This window comes from Dysidea avara, chromosome 13, assembly GCF_963678975.1.
Source record: "Dysidea avara chromosome 13, odDysAvar1.4, whole genome shotgun sequence".
Classification (NCBI taxonomy): domain Eukaryota; kingdom Metazoa; phylum Porifera; class Demospongiae; order Dictyoceratida; family Dysideidae; genus Dysidea; species Dysidea avara.
This window is the reverse complement of record NC_089284.1, coordinates 13,092,924-13,120,807: the sequence shown is the minus strand read 5'-3', so window position 1 is coordinate 13,120,807 and position 27,884 is coordinate 13,092,924. Positions and strand designations below refer to the sequence as shown.

Genomic DNA, 27,884 nt, shown 5'->3' with positions numbered 1-27,884 from the left:
TCTCAGTATGATGGGATATGTAGTGTTTATCTGGAACAATTGACAGAGAACAACAACAGTCTAGCCACTCTGTCTAGTAATGTAATAACAGAGGAGCTGGTTATCAAGTTTATTGAAGTCCTACAAACACTAGTCAGTGAGGAATGCTCTTCAGTTCTAGCAACGTTTATGTGTCAATATGCCTACCCTCCATGTGATGGTAATGGTAGTCCACTATTAATAACTCAAGAACAATGTGTTAATATTCGTGATGATGTGTGTGCTAATGAGTGGAGGATTATTATGGCTACAGAAGAAGGATCATTGTTTCCTGTTTGTGAGGCATTTGAAAGTGAAAGTGACTCTAGTTCAGTTGTTACAAGGAATATTTCAGAACCTCTAAGATGTCACCATCATTTCAGAGAGTATTGTGGCATATGTTTGCCATTGTGTAGAACCTTTTCACAATATAGCGATGAAGACATAAAGTTTGGAGCAATTACGCTGGCAGGTTATATCACTTTATCACTCTCAGGTGCAATCATTCTATTGATTGCAGCCATTGTGAAACGAAAGAACATGTAAGTGCTGTTATTGATAACTCCTGACTTAAAAAATTTACTTGACCATAAGATCAGATCACAATTTATTTTAAAGTAATGGTGAAGTGCACGTGAATGTTGAAGATACAAAATTCATCTCTAACTTAATTATCACCATAATATATACCCAATTACAGCAAGAACATGATATAGTGTGATATTATTTTGTTTTACAGGCTGATGTTTCCTCAAGTATTGGTGATATATAACACTGCTGGTGTACTGGTGTTAGGTAAGATTGTGGATCAAGTGATGTGATAGGTGTAGTATAGCAAGTGGTGGAAATCTCAACTGGCACAGTGCTATAATTTATAAGGGGGGCATATAGATCACGTCATGTGATTTGTTTTGCTACCTATGTATTGCTACATAACTTCAAATCAAAAGGGTCTACATGCATAATACAACCACTAAAAGGCTCTGTGTTGTCACACCTGAGCAAATTGAAGGTATATACCACTATATAGGGCTTGACAGATACTATAATATTATAAAGTCTATATTGACAACTGCTTATAACAAAGAAAACAGTGAGAAATGTTAACTAGTAGAAACAAGCCCATTCACCACTCATGACTGCCTTGTATTATTATGTTGTAACTCAGTGTTGCCAGAGCTATATATATACCAGTACAAATTAGTGTGAGAAATAAGCATGAAAAAGAATCTAAGTAATTTATTGATACTTTCAAACTTACTTGCTTTTTTTTTCTAAATTGCTAGTGTATCAATAAGTACTGCTGACTGTTGTATTATTGGAATGTCACTAAAACTTTTTTGATTGCCGTATTAAAGTATATTTAATTTGCAACATGCTTCATTTGTACAACAGTATTATTTATTTATTTATTTTTAATTGTAGAACAACATTAAGTACTTAACTAACAGTTACAAATACAAATTCAGTGAAGATTTAAAAGTATCTAAATCACTAGAGTAGTTTTGTGGCATCTGACAAGTGCCTGCAAGGAAAATATATATGACTGAATTTACATTCCAAATCGCAAATTAGAAGTTTCGAGATAAAGGTTTTAAAGAATTCAAGTCAGCATAACTTGTCAAGGATAGCAAGCATGTGTATGAAATTTACACAAAGATGCACCAATCTATTACCTTTCGGGCCACTTCCAGTACTTGTAGCTGCATGTAGAGTATCCTGCCAAAAGACAGGAAATCTGAGCATTTGGATGAGCAAAGTAGTATCACGAGTGCTCACAAAGGGGAGGAGGGTGGCAGGGTGGGAGACTTCAAAATGGAGGCAGACCACAATAGAAGTCCAGGCATGAGTTTACAAGGCCATACTGGCTTCTTAGTGGCTGATATGTAGCAAAATCAATTGAAAAATTGTTTGGCCAACATTGTCAGGCCATCCACCTGTAAACCACTGGTTCTTGCCAAGCCAGACCCCTCATAAGGCCTGAAACCGCCATTGGAGCTCTCCACACCACCCAGAAAAGACATCTGTTAAAACCAGCCTCGAGTAGTTTGAGTAGTACTGATGATCAAAACTAGTAGTACGATAGCATAGCTATCCACTGGTGGTGTTAGTTTGATTTTTTATTTTGCTTGATGTGCGATTTGGAACGGCTTTGTAAAATCTGGTCACATGTGTACAAATTAATGGCTTTTTTTGATGACAAACATGAGTGATTCAAGATGTAAGATGTACAAATTAATGATGACAAACAAGGATGAAAAGCACTGCAAGGCACAACAGAATGGACAGTTCCACACAACTAATAGGATTCTAGGGTGACTGCTCTAATAGGGTAAACCAATCTTGATGCATATAGAAATCCAGTTGATTCACTAGAATTGCAAGTAGCTAAGCATTTGTATAGTTAGCTATTTGGTGCAATACAATCAGCACAATTGTTCAATGACAACTAGAAATAGATTATTAGAAGGGCTAAGCCCCTTTATAATATCTTTGTCAGGGGCCACAGCCCCCCTTGCCCCCCTCCCCATCACTGCTGCCCCTGGTCTGTAAAGTTGTTTTTTTTTGAAGTTGTCTTGATGTCAAATACCCTCCATGGGTTCATTGCAGAGTAATGTACTCTCTAAATGAATTGTTGCTTCTATTGCTTTTGGAAATTCCTGATAGTATGTAGAACTGTGCTTACATGTGTTGAAAACTCTGGCTGACAATTGGTGTATTGATGACTATACAACAGTTTTCATTGCCATCCTGTAACTCATCAAAGTATATGTGAGCATTTTTAAATGCATAATAATTACGTTGATTTGTTCAGTTAATTTTGGCTGTGATTTCATTGAATTAATTGATGAAAATATTATCAGATGAATGAATTTCTAATAGCTTGTTTTTTTTGCACATTTAGCTGCATTTGTACTGATTGGTTACATTGGTAGACAGGATTTGTACTGCAGCCATGAACAGCTGCATTTGTCTGCACTAGAACCAACAGTGTACTCTCAGTTATCAGGTATGTGTGTGCAGTATGTGTGCCTGCATGTGTGTGAATGCATGTGTGTGAGTGTGTGCACATGTGCCATAACACTGTATATCCCAAATGAAAGATATGGCTAGGCAGTAATTTTTTCACCATACCTTTGGTAGTTTTTTCACCATTTTGTTGATAATCACTCATAACTTAAACTCAGAAGCAAAGAGGATCTCTCTCTTCAAAAATATGCACCCCTGACCACACTAGCTTAAGCTTACTTAGCATAAAAAGTGTGCTTATCACAACTGTTCTGCAAAAGAACCATGCTATTTAATAAAAGTTGTTATAGGAGACATGAAATGTCCAAGCACTCACATGAGACCAATACACATGAATGGCTTATTTACTCCATTAATTTTCTCAGCTACTGGAGAATAATGGATGAAGCAACTGTGTTTTGTAAGCCCCTTGCCTCCCTCCTTTCCAACAAGTGGGTGCATATTGTGCTGCTGGTGAGGTGCTGCCTATCTTTTTCCTTCCATTATCTAGGACTACTTGGACACTCTTTTTCATCATTTTCAATCAACCTAATCCAGACCATCTGTGTACGCATTTCTTTGTGCCATCGTCGTGTGTATGCATTTCTTTGTGCCATCCTCTTGCTTTTCTTAATTATGAAACTAGATGATTATCTAGAAAAAACAATGTGCTGCTGGTGAGGTGCTGCCTATCTTTTTCCTTAGGACTACTTGGACACTTTTTTCATCATTTCCAATCAACCTAATCCAGACCGTCTGTGTACGCATTTCTTTGTGCCATCGTCGTGTGTATGCATTTCTTTGTGCCATCCTCTTGCTTTTCTTAATTATGAAACTAGATGATTATCTAGAAAAAACAATGCATGTATCATGGACTTACTGTTGTCCATTTCTTTTCACTGACAGTGCAGGTGTTGATTTAGTAGCATATTAGCTAACTGCTTTGTGTATTAAAGAATAAAATGAATATCATTTGTATTTTCACACTACTCCTAATGCAGCCATAGTAAGTGGATCAGTAGTTGTAGCCTAGTTCCATGTAATGATCTATGGTGTAAAGGGAAGAACACAGTTGAAAACATGCGAAAACTAAGCACTGTTTATTGTAACAAGTGAACAAAAAATTTATGAATTTTCAGCTAGAGTAGGGACCATAGCACATCGATGAAAGTACTGAAACAAGTTGGAGTAGTCCATGATATTAAAACAATAAGAAGTGTTCTATGCCTACTGTGCTCAAGATACCATAACGGAAATGCACAGTAGGGATATAACACTTCTTATTGTTTTACTGTGGTTTAATATTATGTACTACTCCAGCTTGTTTCAGTACTTTTTATCAATGTGCTATGGTCCCTATATACTCTAGTTGAAAATTTCAATTTTTTGTATACTTGTTTGTTAAAGTCTTTAAAAAAAATTATTATGGCTGGTGAACCCACGTATACCACATCAAAAGAAAGAAATGGCACCGTGCCCCAGCTATCAATTATCATCTGAAAAGTGAAGTATCCATTGCGCTTCGTTGTCAGCTACGTACATTCAACCCGTTACACAGCATTACAAATCAAGAACTGTCCAAAAAGCACCTCTGAAATCAAAGTAACCACTATGAAAAATACAGACTGTTTCAGTTATGAAGGGAAGCCATCACATGCTACCGCCAAATCGACACATTTCTCTGTCAACCAAGATGAAAGGGACACAAAGGAGATCCACTTGCATTGTAGGTATTGCAAAAGGCACGTGTCCAGCTAAAGTGACATTGAAGAGTCAAAAATCAAGCCTGTAGCCTCAGCCGTTATCAAGTTACACTTGTCTGAAGGCATCAGTCAGTCAGTCACTAGAAAATTTTGTTTAATAATTTTTTTTTTAAATTAGTAGCAACTTGTTGAAAGTGTTTCAGGTCAATCTGAAAGCTTGTTTGGACTAAGTTTTACCTAACCAATGCTGCCTCATTGTTGTCAGGGAAAATTGAGGCTGGTTTTTGGGTGATGTTTTTTCGTGGGCCACACCCAAACCTTTGTGGTCCCTACTATACAGTACTATGTACTGTATGATGATCGCTACTAGCTTGTAAAAGTCCTCCTACCTAAAAGTCCCACCTCCCTACGTCAATGTGGTTGGTGTGGTTGCATCATACAGTACGGCAGTACTGTATATTAGGGATCATGGAAAAGTTCCTTCAGTACCATCCTAAAATTAATGCTTCCAATAGATTGCAACAATTTTTTTTAAAAATGTACTCAATGGAACTTTCTACTGACTGACTAACTGCCTGTCTGATGCCTTCATGCAAGTGTAACTCGATAATGGCTAAGGATACAGGCTTGATTTTTCACTGTTTGACGTCGCTTTGTCCCGAGACATGCCTTTTGGCATACCGCTGTATGTAAATGTACACATCATGGACTTGCCTTCGTCCTCCTTTTTGTCCCATTTCTTTTTGTTGACAGCCCAAGGTGTCGATTCACAGTAGCACAATGCATGGCTTTCCTACCGTGAATTATAGGTCCATTTGAAAATTGTGCTCTTTGCAAGATGACGTCAACAAGTTTAACACAACAGGATTTTACATCATCATGCAAAACACTTGTTTTCAAATGGAACTGAAATCCCTGTTGCATTAGTAAATGGGAATCGTCCTTATTCTTTGTGGTGACTGGATTGATTGCAGACTGCAGAGGTGCTTCTAATACTGTTCTTCATTTGTAATGCAGTGTATAAAGGACTGAAGGTATGTAGGTGAAAGCAAAGCGTAATGGCCATTTCAATTTCAAGTCAGTTGGGTACGCAAATTGTCTGTGGCAACTGAATTGATTGCAGAAGCATCTCCACTACTGTTCTTCATTTGTATCACTGTGCAAACATAGCTGAAGTGAAGCACAATGGCCACTTCACCTAATCGATAGCTGGGGCATGCATTCAAACAAAACAATAATTCTATCGCCATCCATTTTTTGATGTGGTATGTGCAGGTTCACCAGTCATAATAAAGTTAAAGGCATTTAATCCCTAATTCAGTCATGGGTATAGACAGAAGTAGGGATTAATGTTCACTAGTGCATCTGCAGGTGTAGATAACCTACCTTGTTTCCCTACTTTTTCTATGATACCCAATCAAACTTAAAATTCATAGTTATACTTGTTCTACAATAGCTCAAAATATTCTTGCATTTTCAGTCAATATTTCAATATTTGTTACATTGTTAACTTCTGTCTTTGCTCTAGGATTTGTCTTTCAATTTTGCTTAGTGTTTATTGTTGTCACATGGTTTCTTCATGTGATGCACTTGTTTTTGGGAGTGGTGTTTCCATTTTGGGCAAGATTTCTTAATGAAAAGAAGTGGAAGATCGGATGTCATATTACAGAAGTAATTGGAAGCATAATATTTTGTAGTCTGGCTCCAACGCTGATTGTGTCACTATCAGGATATAATACAACAAATTTTCCTGCAGTCTTTGCTCTACCATCAGGAAAACTGGTGTTTTTCACATATATACTTCCAGTTTCTATCCTGATGGCTACTGGAGTCTGTTTAATTTTTTTGACTTTTTATACTGCACATAAGGTATGTTTATCAGAATTATGTTTGCAATCATTAAATAAATAATGTGTTTTTTAAACGACAATTTTTATGATGTACATTGCATTTGAATGGATTTTATTAGCAATAGTCCCACCATAGCTATGTCTCTTTATGCAAATATCATATAACGGAAAGCTTTAATTGATATAATTTTGGCAGTTTTCACGATTTTGTCAAAAGCACTGAAAGTTTCCCCTACGAATGCTAGCTATCTGTTTATAGAGTGCTGATGATGTCTATAATTAAAATGATGCTACTTTGGTATTCCAAGAAGTTTCTTCCTGGTATACTGCAGCTCTACCCTGATTAACAGCACTGTATTCATGAATCTCACTGTCTATCATCAATAAAGAGTGAGATGATCACTTGACGATGAACTCATTATCATGTATTAGTACAATGCTACAACGTATATGGCAGTGTAATCGGTGTACACAGCTAACTCTTGTACATGGAAGCAGTTGGTTTATATAAATGGATTAGGGCTTTCAGGAGGAATTGCAATGTTCGCTCGGCCACAAACATTTGACTGTGAATAAGTTTAATTGCTGCCCGCCACAGAAATTTTGCCCACCAAAACTTTCCCCCTATATGGTAGCACTGATTTCAAATAGATTCACATAGTTTTCTTTTTAAAAGTTTCTAGTGTTAGTAAGAGCAGATGGGTAACTGAAAAGTGCTTAACTTACATCTGTATACAATGTTCACTTCATTAAAATATAATATTATTCTGTACTTTTAATGCTGTTATATAAAAGTGTACTCTGCACTTAATAATGTAGTGTATATAACTATAGCTAGGTAACAGCCTTGAAAATACCCTAAAACCTTTGCAAAATTAACAGAAAACACTATTTAGAAATTCTTGTCACTACACACAGTATATATAATATCTCAAGCACTAATGTATTATGAGCTTTCTACTAACTGAAAGACTGAAACTCAATTGACTGTTCTATTGAAGTAGTGTTTTGTTAAAATGGTAAATACACATAATAAGTGCTATTTGTGTTGCTTTATTGTGATTTTTGACACATAAATCATTTATTGACTGCAGTACAACTGACTGACCTCAACAATTAGATGCTGTCTTCCTCACACTTTGTGTGCCAAACATATCATTGGAACATCTACATGGTAGAGAAAGAAATAAGATACAAAGGTAAGCTTAACTTAACCATAGACGATTTATGCTTGGCTGAAGGTAGCAGCCAGTCAGTTAGTTAGTTGGCTAGTAGTAAATAAAGAAATTAAAATTCCATTAAATGGTTGGAAGTATTTGGAGTTGCTCTGGAGGCACATCTAGTACTATTACATGACAAGTAGAGGGAAAAATTAGGAATTTTTTCAGTTTATTAGGAATCATAGCCATAAAAGTTGTGAAACAATGGAGGTCATTTACACCTGCAGTGGACATTTAATCCCTACTTCAGTTTATACCCAAGGCTGAAGTAGGGATTAAATGTCCACTAGTATATCTGCAGGTGTAGGCAACCTCCCTTGTTTCATTTCATTTTATGGCTATGATTCCTAATCAGAAAAATTCCTAATTTTTTTCTACTTGTTTGTTTACTTTTTTAAAACATAATATTTAAGACTGGTTTGGCTACTGAAATCTAATAATCTGCAGTACACTGTAATACACCTAGGTAGGGGAGAGAGCAACACCTATACACTATACAATCAGGCCTCAGAAACTAATTTTCAACTAGAATCTACAATAGAACAAAGAGACTTTGGTGTATGGTTTATACCAAACATGGACTCAACTCTTAAAATTGCAAGTAATTCCAATCATTGGGAAGTACGTTTCAGTATTAGATCAGCACCAGTGTTATACAAAACTTTAGTTCGACTGCATTTGGAGTACTGCCGGTGCTCCAATTTGGAGCCCTCACTTAGCAAAGGACATTGATGTATTAGAAAAGGTACAAAGAAGGGCCAGCCAACAAGCTGATAACATCTATCTCTACCCTTGAGATGTTTAAGATATTAAATTCATACTACCAAATTGACCCAAATGATGATATTTTTACGCTACATCAAGACAGTGTTACTAGGGGTCACCAAATGAAACTTTTAAAACCAAGAATTAACAGCAGCATTGGTCAACACCTTTTAAACTTTAGGAAAATCCAGCAGACTTAGCTAAGGAAGTAGTACTGGCAAAAAGAACATCATCATTCAAACGCTCACTAGACCAATACTGGAGAGAAACTGGATATGGACATAGTCATAGGCCTTTGGCCTATTAATTGTTCATATTTAAATGTCCATTAAATAAAAATAATGAGCCCATGCATATATACTGCATCAAAAGGAAGAATGACGCCATGCAGGCATACCATTAAATTAATTTCGCATCTGAACACATGTACCAACTATCAATTATCACTGAAAAGCGAGGTGTCATTATGCTTCCCTTTCAACTATGTTCAGCCCATTGCACAGTGTTACAAATGAAGAACATTACATGAAGGACCTCCGCAATCAATCCACTCAAAATGGAAAACTCGGACAATTTCCATTACATAGGGAAGCCATCATGATACACTACTGTGAATTGACACCTTTTGCTGTCAGCAAAGATAAATGGGACACAAAGGAGGACACAGGTAAGTCCATGAAGAATGTATTGTATGTAGTGCAGTATGCTAAAAGGCACCAGTGACATCTAACAGTGAAAAACCAGGCATCAAGTTACACTTGTCTGAAGGAATCAGGCAGGCAGGCAGTTATGTATGTAGTTTGTCAGTCAGTCAGTAGAAAATTCTGCTAATAATTTTATAAAATTCCATAGCAACTTATTGGAAGCATTTTAGCTGCTCTGTAGACACTTTTGGGCTTGCTTATATCTCACCAATACAACCAAGGTGTCATGAAGGTATTGTGAGGCTGGTTTTAGGATATTTTTGGACAGATAAGCCCAAACATTCATGATCCCTAATATGCAGTATTATCATACTGTATGAGGGCACTATGATAGCAACTATGATGCTCTTTTAAAGACCAGAGTTTGTTTGCTGATAAAAGAAACATCTGGTTAATGTTTGACAGAATATAACAATGCAACACTATAAAATAGTAGACAAAATTAAAATAATTTTTTCACTACCTGGGTGTTTTAGGAGTTTACCTTACCCAGTTAAACAAGGTTAAGTTGATGGTGAGATAACACGTGCAGGCCCGTAGCCAGGGATTTTGAAAGGGGGGTTCTTTTTGACCAAAAGTGGACCTTTAGTAAAGGTCCAAATATTGTGACTGTTCTATTAGAGTGGTTGACTGCTCTATTAGAGTATCTCGATCTTGCATTGCATTTAATCCATGCAATGAATGAGTTACTCGAAGCGCTTAATTTAGTTTCTTATTAGTGGTATCTAGTAAACTGTAGCTAATGGACTTTTGCTCCTGAAAATTTGGACTTGTATACCAAAAATTGTGGACCTTTTTTCCAAGAGGGCGGTTCTTCCGAACCCCCCCCTGGCTACGGGCCTGACGTGTGTGCTTGTAATATTATCACTTAATAGTCGATGACCAAATATATGCATAGGATAGGCGGATTCCACAATGCAAGGTACATGAGCATTAATTAAGGTTAGACAGAAACAGGTGAACATTAACCAGGGTGAGTCACAAATGCAGGTACAAGAAAAGAGCACGCCGATGGGGAGACCACATGGATAGTTGAAAAACGTTTGCCCGACAACACCTAGGTCTAGGAGACTACATATATAAAGCTGAAAAGCCATCCGTCTGTCTGTCATGCATCCAATGATTATCTCACCAGCCACTGCACAAGTCAGTTCGATTTTAGCATCAAAGTGCTCATCATCTAAGAATTGTATCGCTTTTAAATGAAGTTTCCAACTGTTTACAGCGCATTGAATGCAAGGGTGTAGCCTAAATCTTGCTGGAATTCTTTCTGTAAACTGCATGCAAACCGTGAGTAAACAGCTTTCCTTTATAAGCAACGTATAGGCAAAAGGAAACCACAGATCACATTTGGAGAGTGTTGAACTTGTGAGTGTTCAGTCCCCAGATTGAATCCTTGTGATAGCATTGTGTCTTTTTTTTCTTTCTTTTTACCTGACCTTTTTGGTGGTAACTTTATTTTTGCTTCCAACCCTTTGGCTACATTTTTTTGTTGCTTTGACAACCTTTTTAGTTACAAATTTTTTTGCTTCAACAACCTTTTTTTGCTACATTCCATTTTTGGTTACACCTTTTTTCTGTTACATGTGTGTGTTCTTTACTGCACAATATGCCATACCATTATTCTCTCACTGGGTACCTGCTTACCTGTTTCAACTTTGCTTTTTATTTCAAGTGTTTTTGTAATTACAATCAGTACAGTTGACTGAGGAAGGTCTTGAGGCGATGACAAGGTAGTACTGTTTTAAATATGCATTTGGACTAACACAAATTGCTTCAGTGCTTTGGCCCATTTTTTGTTTCACCTTATTTTTAGTTAGGTTAAGTAATTGTAAAGTCTCAAGTTCCAGTTTGTTAGTTAGGTAATCCGAAGGATGCAACACGTGTTGCTGTCAGACCTTCAGTGCTGGCTACTGTAAAGGTTTAATAAGAATAAGATATCGTTAAGTATACAGAGTTTAATAGTGTGGTATGTAAGGAATGCACAGGTATCAGTCACAACAATCTATCACCTTAGTTGAATGCATAACATGTGAAACTCCTGCACCATAGGACAGGTACCAGTGCTGTAGGGCACTGTATACTGATACTATATGCTGCATTACGTACAGTAAGTCAAATGTCATGTAGATATTTGAAATGGTGCCATTTCATATATAGCCTGTATGACAGTTACTACTAACACTGCAATTAGCTATAGTTTGCACCTTTGTAGTAAACATGTGGGATAAGGCTTAGCTTAGCTATATACAACTCACGTTCTTTAAAAGTGACATCACCTACACATAGTTACATGAATGGCACTGATGTTTAATGCTTGGCTCCCATTGCTTGGTTTATATGGAGATGGTTCTGTGCATAGGCCTTAGCATGTAACATACACAGTACGGCAAGTGCTGCACTGTGAAGCAGGTACCAATGCTACAATGGTATGTACAAATTCATGTCTTTTGTTGTCAGCATTTTAAATGATTTTACATATACAGTGTGCATAATAGGACAGGTACTACCAGCACCATTTGTACCTGCGTGGTAAACACTCTAGGTATACACAATATACTATATGAACCTATCAGTGCTACATTCTTTTCTGAATGTGTGTCTTGAAGCATAATTGTATTATCTATATGCTTAAAAATAAGTATAGACAAGTGATGTTTTGAGTTTCCAATGCTGTGTAGGAATTTTTGTCACTACATAGCTACAAGTTAGTGTAAAGTGCACGTGCATAACTCTGTAAACAGCCCTGCACCGTAGGGCAGGTACCAGTGCTAATATCATGAACCACAGTAGTGGTTCATAGTAGAGATCGCCTATGTTTTTGCCAAAATCCTAATAGAACACTCAACTAAACACCACCTTAGGAAGCTCCCCAACCACAAAAGAAGCCTTAGAAGTTAATTTAGAAGAAGTATAGGTCTACTGGAAAATATGAAATCCAAAGGAAAAAAGAGATCACACAGAGATTTCTACTTGGACTCAATGGATATGGTAGAAACTAAGGAAAATACAGTAGTTTCTCCATAAATCAGGGACAGATAAGTACTGAGAATGCTTCTATACAAATGTTTATTTGAGTACAAATTGTGTTTCCATGCTGGCTTGTTTGACTCTTGTTTCTTTACTTTTTTCAGCAATCTATATTCCCATGTTTTTAATTTTTTTAATTATTTTTACACTAGTATATATATGTACCACTTTCACACCTCTGATCAAAGGAAAGCCAGTGCACATATATCACATATTGCAGGGGTGGTGGAGCAGGCCAAAGAGTGAGGGGGCCAGGCCAGCTGTAAGTGAAGACCAAAAAAAAAAAGTAAGTCTCCTTATTTATAACTACACATACGTAGCTAAGTACTAGCTTGCTACACTGCTTCTCTGAATACTGTGACTGCCCTATTAGAGTATCTAGATCCTGACTGTTCTAATAGAGTATCTCAATCTTTTCTTACAAACATTGTCCCATAAACTGTCTCCACCACCTATGACATATTGCACTGGCTCAAAATGTTAACGAGATATACACACTGCTACCAGTGTATATATCTCGTTAAGGCAGTGCATATATCTCGTTACACACTGCCTTAATGAGATATACGCACTGCCACCAGTGCGTATATCTCATTAACTCGAGACATTGCACACCTAATAGGAGTGTACACTATATCCAGAAGTCATCAGATTTCTTTGATGTTATACTGTTATCTCTTATATAGGGAATCAAGCAAGCTGTGATTATGGGATTGAATTTTTCCAAAAAACCTGTGATTACGGGATTCAATTTTAATACATCAACAGTAGTTTGTTTTTCACTTTTGTAAATGTAGTAATTAAAGAAACATAATAAACACTAGTCTCTTACAATTACTATTAAATTACTTTTAGCAAAAGTAAAATCAAACACTGGTCACTGTAAAGTACTAATAATGATAATAATAAACTACTGTTTGATGTATTAAAATTGTATCCCACAATCACAGTTTGTTTGGAAAAATTCAATCCCACAATCACCGCTTACTTGGTTTCCTATATAAGAGAAGGGCACAACAACTAAAGATTTTGCCAATTAGGTAAGTCTGCATGCTAAAGTAGAACATATTAGTTATACCACGGGCACTTGTGCTTTGCCTGTATATACACACTTGCCCTCAGGCGCATGCGTATATATCAGGCAAAGCACTCGTGCCCATGATATAACTACTACATATAAATTAATAAATACATTTCATGCATAGATACACAAAAATTGATGCCTATAGCAGCCTATTTGATCAGCGGAGAATATGCACCTACATGATGAAAGTCTCATCAAAACTCAAGCTCTAATCTTCCCATTCCATTAGTAGCCTCCAACTCAAGGTTAGCTTGATAGTGCAAGGTTTCATTAGGATGGCCTTAGAAATCCCTGTGGCTTCAAAGTCAGTAATTATATAACCCCCAGGTATTTGTCCTCCAGCTGCAGCATTTGGGGAAAATAGCTAGGTTCTGTATTAAAATACATAAGAACCATGGAAACCTGCAGTCCTACACAACTTACCAAACAACCACCATCACCAAACAGCAGTAGACAAGAGAACCATGTCACCTTGTGCCACATGGCAAATGGTGGTTGTGCTATATATAGTACCAACCAACATTATGGTTTAGTGTTTGACAATTAACTTCAAGTCTTCAATAATCATCTAGTAATTAGAGCATCAAAGATCAAAGCTTTACATGTAGTTTTAAATAGTTTTGTAATAGTTGTTTTGCCTAATAGCTTACAGATACATGAAACAATCAAACCAAGACTTGTATTTTAGCACAAGATATTGTAATGAAGCAGTGTTATAGAAACGGAGCGACAAATCTAAAGGTTATGGTTCCCTTAAGGTTATAGTTCCAGAACTGGAACTGTAATTCTAAAGGTTATAGTTCCAGAATTGGAACTGTAATTTCAAAGGGTATAATTCCAGAACTGGAACTGGAACTGAAATTACAAGCTGGTACTGGAACAACATAAATTCTGTAGCTGGTTGTTTTCCAACCATATATTTGTCCTTTAGAACTTTTTTCTTTTAGAGCTATGGTTTAATCAGGATGGAGAATGGACAATGTGGTACAAGTTTTGGTATTCCAGAAGTGAAGATGCTTCTATTACTTAGCTACTTCATTATTGCTGGAGTGGTGGCACTAATAAGTTTTGCAATTGATATTGAAAATACTGATCTCTTTCTGGAAGAACTAATCAACTATTTCAATTGCCATCTGGGTGGTGATGATCTTACATGTGAAGAGTTCAGACAGAGGTTTGAAGATTATAACAATACAAAACTTGGCAATATTTCTATCCTTTTAATGTCACTGATCACATGGGTGAATCTCCTGTTTGCTATTCACACTCAAGATGTTAAGTGGATAATACAAAAGATGAAGTCATTCTGTGATGGAAAAAGAAGAGAGTCCCACACACAACAGACTATAGTTAGCTAAATGTTTTCTTTGTTTAAACCAAATATACTACAGTATGTAACTAAAATACACGGGGAGATGACTATTTACATAAACTATGGATATACCATTTGTAATTTTACACACCTGCATGCATATAGCTATATAACCAGTCTACAAAACATAACAAGAAAGCCTAGAGCCAAAATAAGCAAGCAATTTTAATGCCATGTCAGCTATGTATAGTAGCATTGATATCAATATACAGTAATTATTGCAACCGATGAGTATTAAATGCAAAGAGAATATGGCTCAGTGTAAAGGTACAGCCTTGGGCTCAAAGGTGGCAGCCAAATGGTGATGATTATGACATGACAATCAAAATTGATGACGTAAACATTTTCAGCAATGTTTCCTTAATTCATATTTCATTTCACAACTTTTATATCTTTTTGTTTAGAAGACTGCACTCTTTTCACAATTGAGTTATTGTTTTAGTTATACTAGTACAAAGTACTCCTGACAATAGTGGCATTTAAGGGGGGATGTTTGCATTGTCTAGACTGAAGTAATAATTCCTTATTACTCCTGTACTATGCACATTCATTAGTGTTGTATCTGGTTTCTGCGACCTCTCTCCATGATACTTGGACAGTCCTCCTGCAGGTTATTAGCCCTGCCCCAGGATTACTCTTGCAAGAAGTATTGAAGAAATTAAATGCTTGCTAGAAGTGCTGGATTGTATCTTAATTAAATGCAGTTGGCATGCATTGAATGAACCTCACTAATAGGGCCAGCTAACAATATATTATGGCCTCAACAATGGAGCAGTATGTCCCACATTAGCTATGTTTAGAGGTAGGAGTGGGCGATATCTTCGAAAACAAAATTAATATTGATAAATTTTTTTGGCTCGATAACTACTAATATATCTGTAATAACTCACAACTAGTCCATATCAACTGGATCAACTGTCCTGCCTGTCTAATTTGTTTTCAAATTCAAGAATGCTGATTTATTGCATTTGTCATTAATAAGACTGCTTTGATATAGTAGCCACCTATTATTGAGAAATTCAATATTTACTGATATTGATGTGCAAAAATGATAGGAGATACACTGCAACAAGCACGATTTCTTATACTTGTTGGCACCTTGGTAAGTATGATGCAACATCTTATCATCTAAACAGATGACTTCTAAGCGAGGTGTTACTGTAACTCATGAAGCAGAATTTCTATAAGCAGCTACAGTGGAGCCCTTAATATATAAAGGACCTCCACATAAAGGACACTGAATATTTAACCTTTTTATAGTGTATAGTTTTATATGTCCCTATACAGACCTATACCATTGAAATCATACCTCTGAAAATGCAACTCCTTGCCATAAGCAATATTCTCCACCAGATTCAGATAATAAAATGTGCCATTTGGAAGCCAAGCATTATAAATATCTAGATACATAATATTATTTATTTCATCGTTGCAGATGGATTTTATACTTACAACCACAATACCATCTACTTGGAACCAGGGACGATGTTTTTCGTATATAATAATTACATACTGAATAGTTCCACAGATGTCCCAGTTCTGACCCATGGGTCACCAGGTAGGCATGATTGCTTTGCTTTGTGTGTGTGTATGTACAGTAGTTGTGTCCACACTAGCTATAGGTCACAGGGGCAGATCTAGAAATTTTCAGAGGGGGTTTCTGGTTCTCTGGAATTGCAACTTGAGCCTAGCTGCAAGTTGAAGACCAAAAAAAAAAAAAAAAAAGGTCGCTACGCGTGAAGGTGATTTCAAAGGTAAAAGTATGAAGTTTTACCAATAGAAAAAGTCATAATATAATACAGTATGTATAACTCTTTGTAATTTTTATCACCCAGACAAATCATAGGGGCACACACTATTTCAGAGGGGGCTTCTGGAAACCCCAGAAACCCCCCTAAAACCTCCCCTGGGTCATGTGTAACATGTGACCAATCCCTTAATTTATATCCCAACATATTCACAGATATACTTGACTACATCAAGTTCGCCAGGTGTCAATAGCAGACTAGGCATGAGGCTATTATGCTCCAAAAATTGAGCATTATGCTTTTGAGCAGTGCTCAAGAAATCACCTATTATGCTTTTGAGAATTTCTAATTATTCCCAAAATTATGCCATCATAATTGGCTAATAATGTTGTATCAGACCATTTTCATTGATGCTTAAGCTTCAAATAGTCTTGAATTCTTTAGATGGTTGCTGTATTAGAGTATTGTATTTCAATGTGACTGCTTTATTAGAGTAAATAATATTCAGTGACTGTTGTATTTTTTGACTGCTCTATTAGCGTATCTCGATCTTTTTTAATGGAAATGTTCAATCTACAGATTTTCCTACTGTTAAAGCTTTATAATCACCTCAAAATGCTAGCATAATTCCTGATTCCCACGCATACCTATTATGCCCGAAATTATGCCGGCATAATCGCCGCATCCCTATAGCAGACACTCTACCAGAATCTGTTGCAGCCATATGACACACAACACAGACTTGATGTCATAACTGCTGGACCTCAACCTAATTGTCTTTATGAACAAGTTACTGTGATCAAATGTAGACGTTACAAATAAAGCAGCTCACACTTCATATTATATAATAATGCATTACTTTCCATTAAATGTTTCTCTAGATCTAGACAGGAAATGTCTTGATGATAACCACAAAGTTGGTCTGTACAAAATATACTGCTTACGGCAAGTGTATATGGGATGTGCATGTTATCTACTGATGACCCAACTTTTGTACTGCAACTGGTGCTTTCTTGTTTTCCCTATAAAGAGACCTGGTGTTTGTGCCCAGCTTCATGCACCCCCCCCCCAACACACACACAGTGTCCATTAGCAAGAGTCTTCATACACTCGAAATCATCTTTATGCAAGTATTTCAGTTTAGTTTAGTGCTTACTCCATACTCTATGGTCTATGCTATCAATTATGTCCATGTGTAGGTACAGTTTATTTCAGGTTGGTTGTCCACGTACAATATCACATGAATAAAATAACCAATGAAATTTCACAACAGGCAGACGGTGCGAGTTTAACCCTAAGGCTACCAATCTCATTGGCTACTTTCAACCATGTGAGTTTTAATACTTTGTTTCCCTAGTCAACCAACCGGAAATACTGTAGACTGTAACATCCTCTGTGTAAGCCGGAATTAAGAACAACAATCATGTAACCATCAAATGATGTGTCTCACAATACAATATATGTCTCACAATAATTATATAAAGAAATGATGTAACTAAAACTCAGTAAAGTGTATGTAGACTTGGCCAGATGCAACTTTATAAATGTACTCTTAGGAGGAGCTGTCTGTCTGCTAGCATCATCACTGCTCGCAGCTGTGTCACATCATCCAGCGGTCATATATAGGCTAAAGAGTAGAGTGTACAATAGAGTACTGGTCACATGACAGCATGTTTACAATAACATGTGAGTATCACATGTGGAACTTATGAGCTCATGATATAGTGAAACCAAGAACATATGCATAATCTGACAATGTTTCCTAATAAGACTGTGTAAGTTTATGAGCTAACTATCCTGACTATTGTTTTCGCACTTTAATTGCAGGGTGTTTAATATGAAAGATTTCACTGTGCAAGTTGCCCTTTGTAATGTGTTGGTGATAGTCACGGTTACTATGTGTTGTTATACTGGGAATGGAGTGTCATTCTTTATATTCACACCATAATCATGACCCAACCCTGTACTATGACCCTGTACTTACCCTATCACTCACATCAAGTTCATGATGAATCCCTCTGCGTAGTTTATCAGAGTGAAAGTCATCTAGGAATTGCTTCATCTTACTGTATATGCAAACAATAATATGTACGATACAATGATGCTATAGCATCATAACTGGTATATGCGTTCTTCATTACCAGAGCATGTAAACACATGCTGTTACAAATAGTCATACTGTACAACAAATTAAAAGCAAAACCAAACACTCGAGACACAAAACAGACATTATAACCATGAAAGATGGCTTACTGTATGTCCTCAATTGTTCCAGGGAACATGTACATGTGTCTGAAACTATCAATACTAATCGGTGGTATAAATCCTAATTGATGAAATAAAACGGAATACTGTAATTTGCAGTATGTATGTGTAGACAGTTCCATACAATGATTCACAATGATGACACCACTGAGGATAATATCCACTGGTGAGAAGCAGCGGTGTATTTTTGGCATGTACCGATATCCGATATTTGATGCCACCAAAAGAAGCCGATAACCGATAGTCAATCCGATATTTGCATTATAGTTCAAAGTGTACATTTACCTACCCTACAACAACATGTGCATGTATTCATTGCTATACTCTGCCTGTGGTGGTATACAGCTGCAGCTTGGGTTTCTATTGTCCAATCCAGACAATTAGGCACCCACAAACATTATTTTTATGCTTCCATGAAGCCTTAAACGGATATTTCCACATTCTAATGGCTTGTAAGAAAGCTGTTACAGCAAGTTTCCTTGGTTATCCTGCGACCCTTCTTTTTATCACAAGGTACTCTATAACTGCTTCATTTGAAAAGCCTGTGATAAACTTTGCAACAACAAACACTAGAATCATGCGTATTTATATGGCTTCTCGTAGTGTATCACTTGTTTCAGAGTGAACGGTAAGCCACTGGCACTAAAGAGCCACATGAATAACGTAGAAAACTAATGCATAATCCATTTTGTACAAACTATTGCTACTGTATAATTATCGGTAGCGATATCGGTCCTCCTGCTGTCCTGTACCGATACCAATATTGGTAAAAATTACCATATTGGTGACCGATATTGTAGCCGATCCGATTATCGGTACACCTCTAGTGAGAAGGAATTTCATACATGTCATATAAAACTACTCATATTCTTGAGCAAAGCACATTAAATTTCACAAATCGAACTCCACAGCCTTCGTGATGTTGTTACTAGTTAACAAACGTATCACATGAGCTAGCTAACATGGATCTTGTGACCTTAAAAAGACTCGAGTACCAATTTTATTATTTGAATACCAACATCCTAAGCAATATCTGAATGCTTGCAGTATTTATTTCAGCACTAAAAATAACTTTCTTTCGGAACATGAGGTTCATGTTTGACAACCTGAATGACAGAATAAAGAGTGCAAGTTGAAGACGTAACTAATCAAATCATTATTAATTTACTTGTCTTCTTTTTTTGCTGATTCTGCCAGACCCATACTTTCATTTACTTTCATATGTACTGCACTGTATGTGCATGACTTCCTTGTATGTTGCACTGTAAAACCTTTAGTAATAATACTAATAATATTCTCAGCAAATTAGAGGGTATACGTATGTACACATGAAAACATTGCTGTTTACATTTCTGATCACAGAAAGTTGAAGCGATTAGGGCATGTGTGACAAGGGCGTAGGCAGGGGGGTTCGGATGGTTCAGACGAACCCCCCTTTCAGAGGCAGAAATTTTTTAAAATTAAAAATCACACCAATCTTACAGCCCTAGAGCTCTCCGATAGCTACTTACCCACTGGCGCTCCTCTGTGCTACTTTAGAGGGTCACAGCAAATCATATCTATTACATCATGTGATCAATTGCGCACGTGACGCGTGGTTGAAATGGCGAGAGCGAAATGGCGAAGAACTGTTCAATGATTGGTTGAGACATACAGCAGCTGTTAAACGTGGCCGTGTTATACATGTGTCAAGTTAGAACAAACTGTGAATTGTTAATGTATATTTACCTGATGAATGGTTTGTTTATTTGTTACATGTTGTGGGCACGTGATGTCCTGAACATATTGGAGTACAAGCCAAGTCTAAAGTTATTTACCATCAACAGGAGGACCAACCGAGAATAATGTATAGGTGGAAAGAAGTACCAACTAAGGGACTCGGAGTGTGGAGGGCTTCCGTTTGCTAGGAAATTGGAAGTTGGCTGTCAGGAAATGGAGATTAGTTAGTTTTACAATAGGTTTATAGTTTCTATAAGCTGCATAAACAGCAGTGTGTAGGTTTTAGCAGGAGCTTATGAGCTGCCAAAGGAGCATGAAACTTACGCTGCCTGCCAGGTGCCATCGAAATCCAAATTCATTAGCGATTAGTTTCCATATAAGGAAAGTTAAATCTCATTAGTCGATGCCATATATTAATTGTGCGCGACACTCGTAGCAATTTATTCAAAAAATGTGACGTAATTTGGATTGTGATGGAACCGAGTTTCATGCTCCTTCACCGCCTTCGGCGGCTCATAAGCTCCTGGTTTTAACTAGTTAGATGCACAAACAGCACCTTTTAATGTTACTGCCTAAAAGCACATTTTGTGTATGCTTCATTTTCGTTCAAACATGGTCTAGGGGAAGCACCCAGGCCTTCTCCTTACGACATTCCACTTTAACTCCGAACCCCCTTCAAAAAATCCTGGCTATGCCCCTGTGCGAGATGAACGCTCCAAGCAAGAACAGGAAGTACAATTATAATTTAAAGCACAGCGTATGCTTGTATGCACAAAAAAATACAGCACTCGAGGGCAAATACAGTATTCAACTTTGCCTCAGGCTGTAATAGCCTCTTGACATGCCCCTTATGCTGTATTTTCCGTACGCAAGTGTGGCAGTGCTTTAACTATGACATAATGGCATACTTACGATGTCCTAAATATTTTCCATACAAATGTAGATAATTATGCACTGTGGTCTGCATTAAGCATTCACTGTACCTGTCTAATATCTATAATGGTCAGCCAAGAATTCACCACTGTATAGAGGTTTTGCAGGAGGTGTTTGAGTCATGTGTGTACATACAGAATTATCTACAAGTGTTGTACACATTGCATGAGGAAGGACGCTACGGTATTCCATTAGCTACATAATAGCAGGTCTATAAACACTTCAGTATCTAGTTACTAACACTGCAGATGGCCAGATCACTATACTCTGTCATTGGGTAGGAGTAGTTTTGTAGGAGGATCCAGTACAGTTCAATACCCTCAATACATCATCAAAGCATGCAGCATTTATAGCCCATGTGGTATTATAACAAAACTGCAACATATTCAGCTAACCTGTCTATCACTACAGAACTTACAAATGCAACTTTTAGCATAGAAAATAATTATTATATACAAAATCTATGCTTTTAGGTACATTTGGTAATTATGCAAATGCATACGCATGTTTGTGATTAGAAACACAAGTGGCTGCTGTTCATCACATTGCTTTCTACTACACAATAAGCTGAGTAGAGTTAGCGATAGGGATGAGTGGTATTGACATTTCTGGCATACGATTATTGTCATGAGACACAATTATCACGATTATTGTCCACTTACCCACTATAACAAAAAACACTAAAACATTCACAAGTTGAATGATTATTCTTTTAAAAAATTCCTCAATGATTATTACACGATAATTGCCAATTTCGATTATCACTAATTAGACAATGTCGATTATTGCCAACAAAATAATCACGATTATCACGATAACCGAATAATTGCCCATCCCTAGTTAGTGAGTGTGTATGAGATTTGAACTGTACCAGATACTACAGCTCAATGAAAGCACTTGTGAAGTGCAGATACTCTCCCGCATGTTGACAAACAGTAGAAAGTAGAGTTGTGTGAAGTATATAAGTAACATGTTAGCTATAGTGTACTGAGCTCCTTGTGTATGTCTATAGTTGACTAGGAATCCTTTTGTAAATGACACCGTCAACAATATCAGTACAACCAATCCAGCTAACAGGGGAAGCAACAACCCTACAGAATGTAATGTTGCTGTCAACAACAGAGAAGATGATACCTAAGAAGCAAATAGAGAAGATTAACACTCTGTGATAGAACAGTTAGTGGAAACTGCAAGGTGCATCAGAGCATTCAAATGCATTTGCTCTTTTGCATATAATTGCTCTTTAGATGAACACTTCAATAGAACAGTCATTTTGGAAGTGAAATATTCTATTTGAGCATTCACTGACGAAACTATCATTGTACACAATGTTGCTAACTTAGGAGCATAATGAGAACACTGTTTAACTATGATCGCATACAATTCTGCTGTTTAGTTAACTCCATGTTTACATTATTAGGCTTGCATGATGGTTATACATTTAAATGAGTAGAATAGTTCCCTGAAATTAACTTAGCTATCATTTCAGCTGCAATTTAATAATGTTAGTGTAGTACAGTGTTCATGAGTCCATTGCTTGCACATAGCTAGGGTTCGCTCTGTATTTTGTTCATACAAATCAAACATCACAACTTTTTCAGCAAACGGCGAATTGTTCTAGCAGCACTTGAAGCACATCTAAACAAAGGCTGGATCTTTTATTGAATGAGAACAGTTCTGTGGTATTGCTACTTAACTGCTTTACCTCGTAACTGCTGGATTGTGGTGATGCAAATCAATAGAAGCAGCGAAGCCAAAAGCTGGTTGTACTTCTCGGATGGAGAGATCTGCAAAACAAACAAAGCTTGTTAACTACCAGCCAAAGAAAAGGATAGTAGAAGTACTTGCATGAATGACATAAGTAAAACAGTGGGTGGATGCATATTAATTGAATGGGTGAAGAAAAATAAAATCTAGTAGAGAGTCACTGCAGTTACCAGCAGACAGCCAATTCCTGTTATAACCAACTGTGGTTGTTTCCACTAAAATATTGCTCTCCTCAGGTACGTAGATTCAAGTATGGCTGGGGTCTAAGATTACTGCCATGGCTCACTACCCTTCCAAAACTCCATCTTGCAGTGTCATTCTTGACACAACACACTCAGGTGTAGCACTAAATCCATTCCTACTACCCTCCACGACGACTTTATAGGTGGAGTTAACTTGCTCTTCTGTCCGTATCCTTTGATTCTTTGAAGGATTGGTGACTATCAGTGCCAGTGAGGATCTGATTCGAGGCTTCCCACATGGCCTTCTTTCCGTTTGTTCAACTGAACCGTCTAAACTTTCGTCTCTTATAAGGTCGCTTCACGATATCTGCCCATGTACTTCACCTAAAGGCACAAAAAGGAGACACATTTGTAGAAAAAAATGGATAATAACCTAGATTTACCTTGCTTTGTCTAGGCAAGATATCCGAATTCCGAGATATTTACCGTAAACGCAACCAGTTTTATTTTTAAAGTTTTGTGATGACTGACAATTGCTTACGGTATTGTCTGAAACTAGGCATGTGATACACATGCGACATGCATAGGATAAGCATGTGATAACAATTGCAAACTGAATCACTGTACAAGCAAGGTACTTGAGGTTTCACTTTACAACAAACCTTAAAATCACAACAATCTACTGACTGTATATGACTTGTGTGGTGGTGTTCAGCTGACGTATATTGGAAATTACAAATATCCATTAAAGTATTTAAGTGTGTTTCAGCTGCTAAGAGATGCAGTTAGCTAGCATTAATGAACCTAAAAGGAATGCTTGCAAGTAACTTACAATGCACCGTGAACATGTGAATGCTGTATATTACAATCTTTGCAATATTGGTGCTTAACAATTGCAAGAGCAAAAAGACTATAACTGCAGACACTGCTCATAATACTTGCATAGCGTGTAAGACTCACTTACTTCAATTCAAGAGTTTGGAATGAAGCAGCTGTACATGTGCAAATGTATTGGATAGTTTTCAATGGAGGTTGATAAACTTTTGACTCGTGTGACCACGCCCACCTGTTGCATCCCACAAAAGTTCCACTAAATTTCACGTTTTGTAGCAATGTAGCATTACTGGTGCATAACTGTTGGCTCATCATTCTTAAATCTTCATAAAGCCGTAAAGAGTGCATGGAATTTTACTGACAATATTGCGATACCAGGTACGTGCAGAGACAAGTCACCATCCCATGTTTGAGATTTAATGAGTTCCACTATATTTCCTTTTACAATTTGGCATCTGTGAAGGAGCAGTATTCTACTTCTCCAAGAGTCATGGGTGAGTGCTATCGTAAAGGCGATAGAAATACTAGATTAGAACAGTATTGTACAAGTGACAATAGATGTTAGTTTGCACCTTTCAAGCTGAATACTGGCTAAACGGTACAGAATGGAGTTTTGGGGGTCTAACAACTTTTTTTTTTGGCAAGAACAGACCCGTGTAACAGTGTGGGTGGCATGCTGATAGCAAGCTCAGTTGAGAAGATATGCAAACGAGGGGCTACATTTTTGTCCATAACTCGCGATGACCGTTGAAAAGTACAGAAGTGCTCAAGGAAAAGTTTTAAACAACATACCAACTCATGCTTTGTATTACCTTAAGACTACATAGCAGTGAACAGCTAGCCAGAAAAGTTGCTGGAAAAAAATGGAAACCACCTAACTACGCACAAACCAACTACTATATACTCTCCCATGTGGGAGAGTATAATGACAAAGAGAAAAAAGCAGTGTGGGCACACAAGGCTACACACCCCACAGAGACTGCCTAGGGCAATTAGAAGACCTCCAACTACCATTTATGCATGTATAGCATGATAACATTAAAGAGTGTACATGCTATGAATGACCTTAGAATCATTGCCTGCTACATTAGGCCACTCCAAGAAAATTCACTGTTTTTTCCCATTCTTTAATCTCAAAAATGTGTGTGGGCAGGTGGTTCATTATTCATTATAGCTATTGTCACTAATTTTTAAATCCATGAGCCTCACAACAGCTATAAGAGCTAGACTAAGGGTATGAAATACAGTACAAACTTCCATGGGTTATGACTCTGAGTAAAGTTGTCATTAGAAATAGTTCCTGTTTACAACTGCTACACATTCACATGATAAATAATGAATAAAACCAAGAGTTCATAATATATATACTGAGGAGAGTATCCTACTCTCATATATCCCTGTAGAAGCGCATATCGTGAAGTTATGATGTAACGACAAGATGTTGTGGTTTGTGACTATGAGCAGCCGTAAAGGTGCAAGAATCGCTAGCAGGATTTTGAGGATTTCACACTCGTGACGCTCAGGACAGCTGTATTCGTGAATGGCCTAGCAAGAAATGCCTACGAAGTGATCTTAACCCATGAAGGAACGATTGTAGTTCAGTGAGAAACGTGGAATTAATTTGGTTGCTAGTGACATTGTTAAGCACATGTTCAATCGATACCATGTTCAACTAATGACATCATTAATTATACAAAGAAAAACGAGCAAACTCAGAAATGCTATGTCATAACTCCACGATACACCCTTCTACAGGGGTATATGAGAGTAGGATACTCTCCTCAGTATATATATATATATATTATTAACTCTTGAAAAAATGTTTAGTTTACATCATATATAATGAATAAAACCATGCGGAAGAGAATTTGCATGCGGGAGGGAAATGGGAAACAATGAATTTTCTTGAAGTGGCCTTATGCCTCATAGACATTACAACACTTCTTTTAGCCAAGCCCCTAAGTTGATCACACCTGTAATTAGCCAAGGCAGATTGTTCAAGTTAAACCATATTAATTTTATTGTATTGTATTGTATTAATGCTTTACAGTGACCAGCACTGAAGGTCTGCAGCAACATGTGCTGCAGCCTTAGGATTACCTAACCTAATTTCAAGGACTTAGACTTAGTGACTTATACCTGAAAAGGTGTAACAGAAAAGGGGCCAAAGTAAGGAAAAAAATCCCTCCAACCCCAGGAATCGAACTGCAGGTCACCCAATGTCTAGTCGGGGCCACACTCAGTCTCCTCCAGGAGGGATGGATTTTCTTCCTTAATCCTAAAGTATTTATTGTATTAATGCTTTACAGTGACCAGCACTGAAGGTCTGCAGCAACATGTGCTGCAGCCTTAGGATTACCTAACCTAATTTCAAGGACTTAGACTTAGTGACTTATAGCTGAAAAGGTGAAATTTCTGTCACAGTATTCAAATAATGCACCCAGGGTAAAGTACTGTGTAGTGTACAAAAAAGGAACGTACCTTACACTGATCCTGAACGTTGAATATATCTTCTCTCTTGAGTCTGTGTCTATTAATCTTTACAGGTGCACTGATTAATTATTTTTATAAAAGCGCCTCAGTAATCTCTGATTAATTATTTTTATAAAAGCGCCTATAGGCGCTTCAGCTTGTGGACTCAACATGGGTGAACAAAACGGTAGCCACTCACTGCTGCTAACTAGCGCGATATGAAAGGTCAGTGCCAGTCGGGGTGCCAGTTGAAACTACAGGATTGGCTCGCGCCCAGACCGTTTTAATTTCTTTACTTTCGTGTGGGGGCGGGACAAAAACGAGACCGAGTTTGCACCGAGTTTTCCACGAGACCATGCATGAACCTCGACTATGGATGAGTAGGTACATAGCGTGGGGGAGGCGTTAAATCAGATTAAACATTGAAGGTTTGATATGAGAGCGTTACTATATTGCATCTTAATAGCTAACTATTGCAATGAAAAAATATGTCGAAGGAGCATTTGTGATTTGCGTTTTAGTGATTATCGCTGTTTGCTTTTCTATCCCTACCATCATTTATGCGACCGGCTCCAATGCTGTTCCAAGACCGCAACTGCTATGGGCTGAAGTTTACATTAATAACTGTCGTCCGCAACAGGTAATCATCCGGCACTCAGTGATATTCCGAATGCCATGATTCATTTCGCTCGAGTGGGCCACGTGCATAGCTAGCTATGTGCATGCATTATACTCTATACAGAGCGGGTTTTTTTGTTGTTGTTGTTGTAGCTACTCTTGAGTTGGTAACACATGCATGACTGAGTGGTCAGTTCAACAGCAAATCCTCTAGCTTTGGGTTATTAGCTATGTTGTGTTTTGTCGGTGCACAGTAAAAACAAACTAGTGAACTTCACTACTAAATGTAGTGAACGTCACTACTAATGTCTGCCACAATACTCACTATTTTAAGTATTTTTGTGTAGTGACGGTCACTACAAAAAGTAGTGAACAACTTAAAAGTAGTGAGTATTGTGGCAGAGCAATTCACTACTAATTTTTTACAGTGTGTATATAGCCATATAATCTATGATATAGCTACTGCATGGACATTGATGGAATTAGGCTATGATTGGCTCGGCTATGATATGTTCTATAAATTACTAATGCAGTAGCTAGCTATAGCTATATACTAGAGTCAGGACCATAGCTAACACATAGACTCTATAA

At 37.3% G+C, this 27,884-nt stretch overlaps 1 protein-coding gene and 1 long non-coding RNA gene across 2 annotated transcripts; one reads left to right on the top strand and one right to left on the bottom strand.

The window, feature by feature from the left end:
• Window positions 1-90: 90 nt before the first annotated feature.
• Window positions 91-17,844, top strand: LOC136242256 (uncharacterized; the record flags this gene model as incomplete). The annotated part of the gene is made up of 6 exons (XM_066033671.1): window positions 91-560; window positions 758-813; window positions 2,924-3,028; window positions 6,259-6,599; window positions 17,703-17,718; window positions 17,777-17,844. Coding segments are annotated over 6 exons (1,056 nt in total), but the record flags the coding sequence as incomplete, so codon positions are not given.
• Window positions 17,845-17,956: 112 nt separating this feature from the next.
• On the bottom strand, window positions 17,957-26,754 carry LOC136242210 (uncharacterized). The gene is made up of 4 exons (XR_010694511.1): window positions 26,685-26,754; window positions 18,757-18,829; window positions 18,488-18,569; window positions 17,957-18,130 (listed from the first exon to the last, which is right to left on the bottom strand). It is a non-coding gene; the product is annotated as an uncharacterized lncRNA (long non-coding RNA).
• Window positions 26,755-27,884: the final 1,130 nt, after the last annotated feature.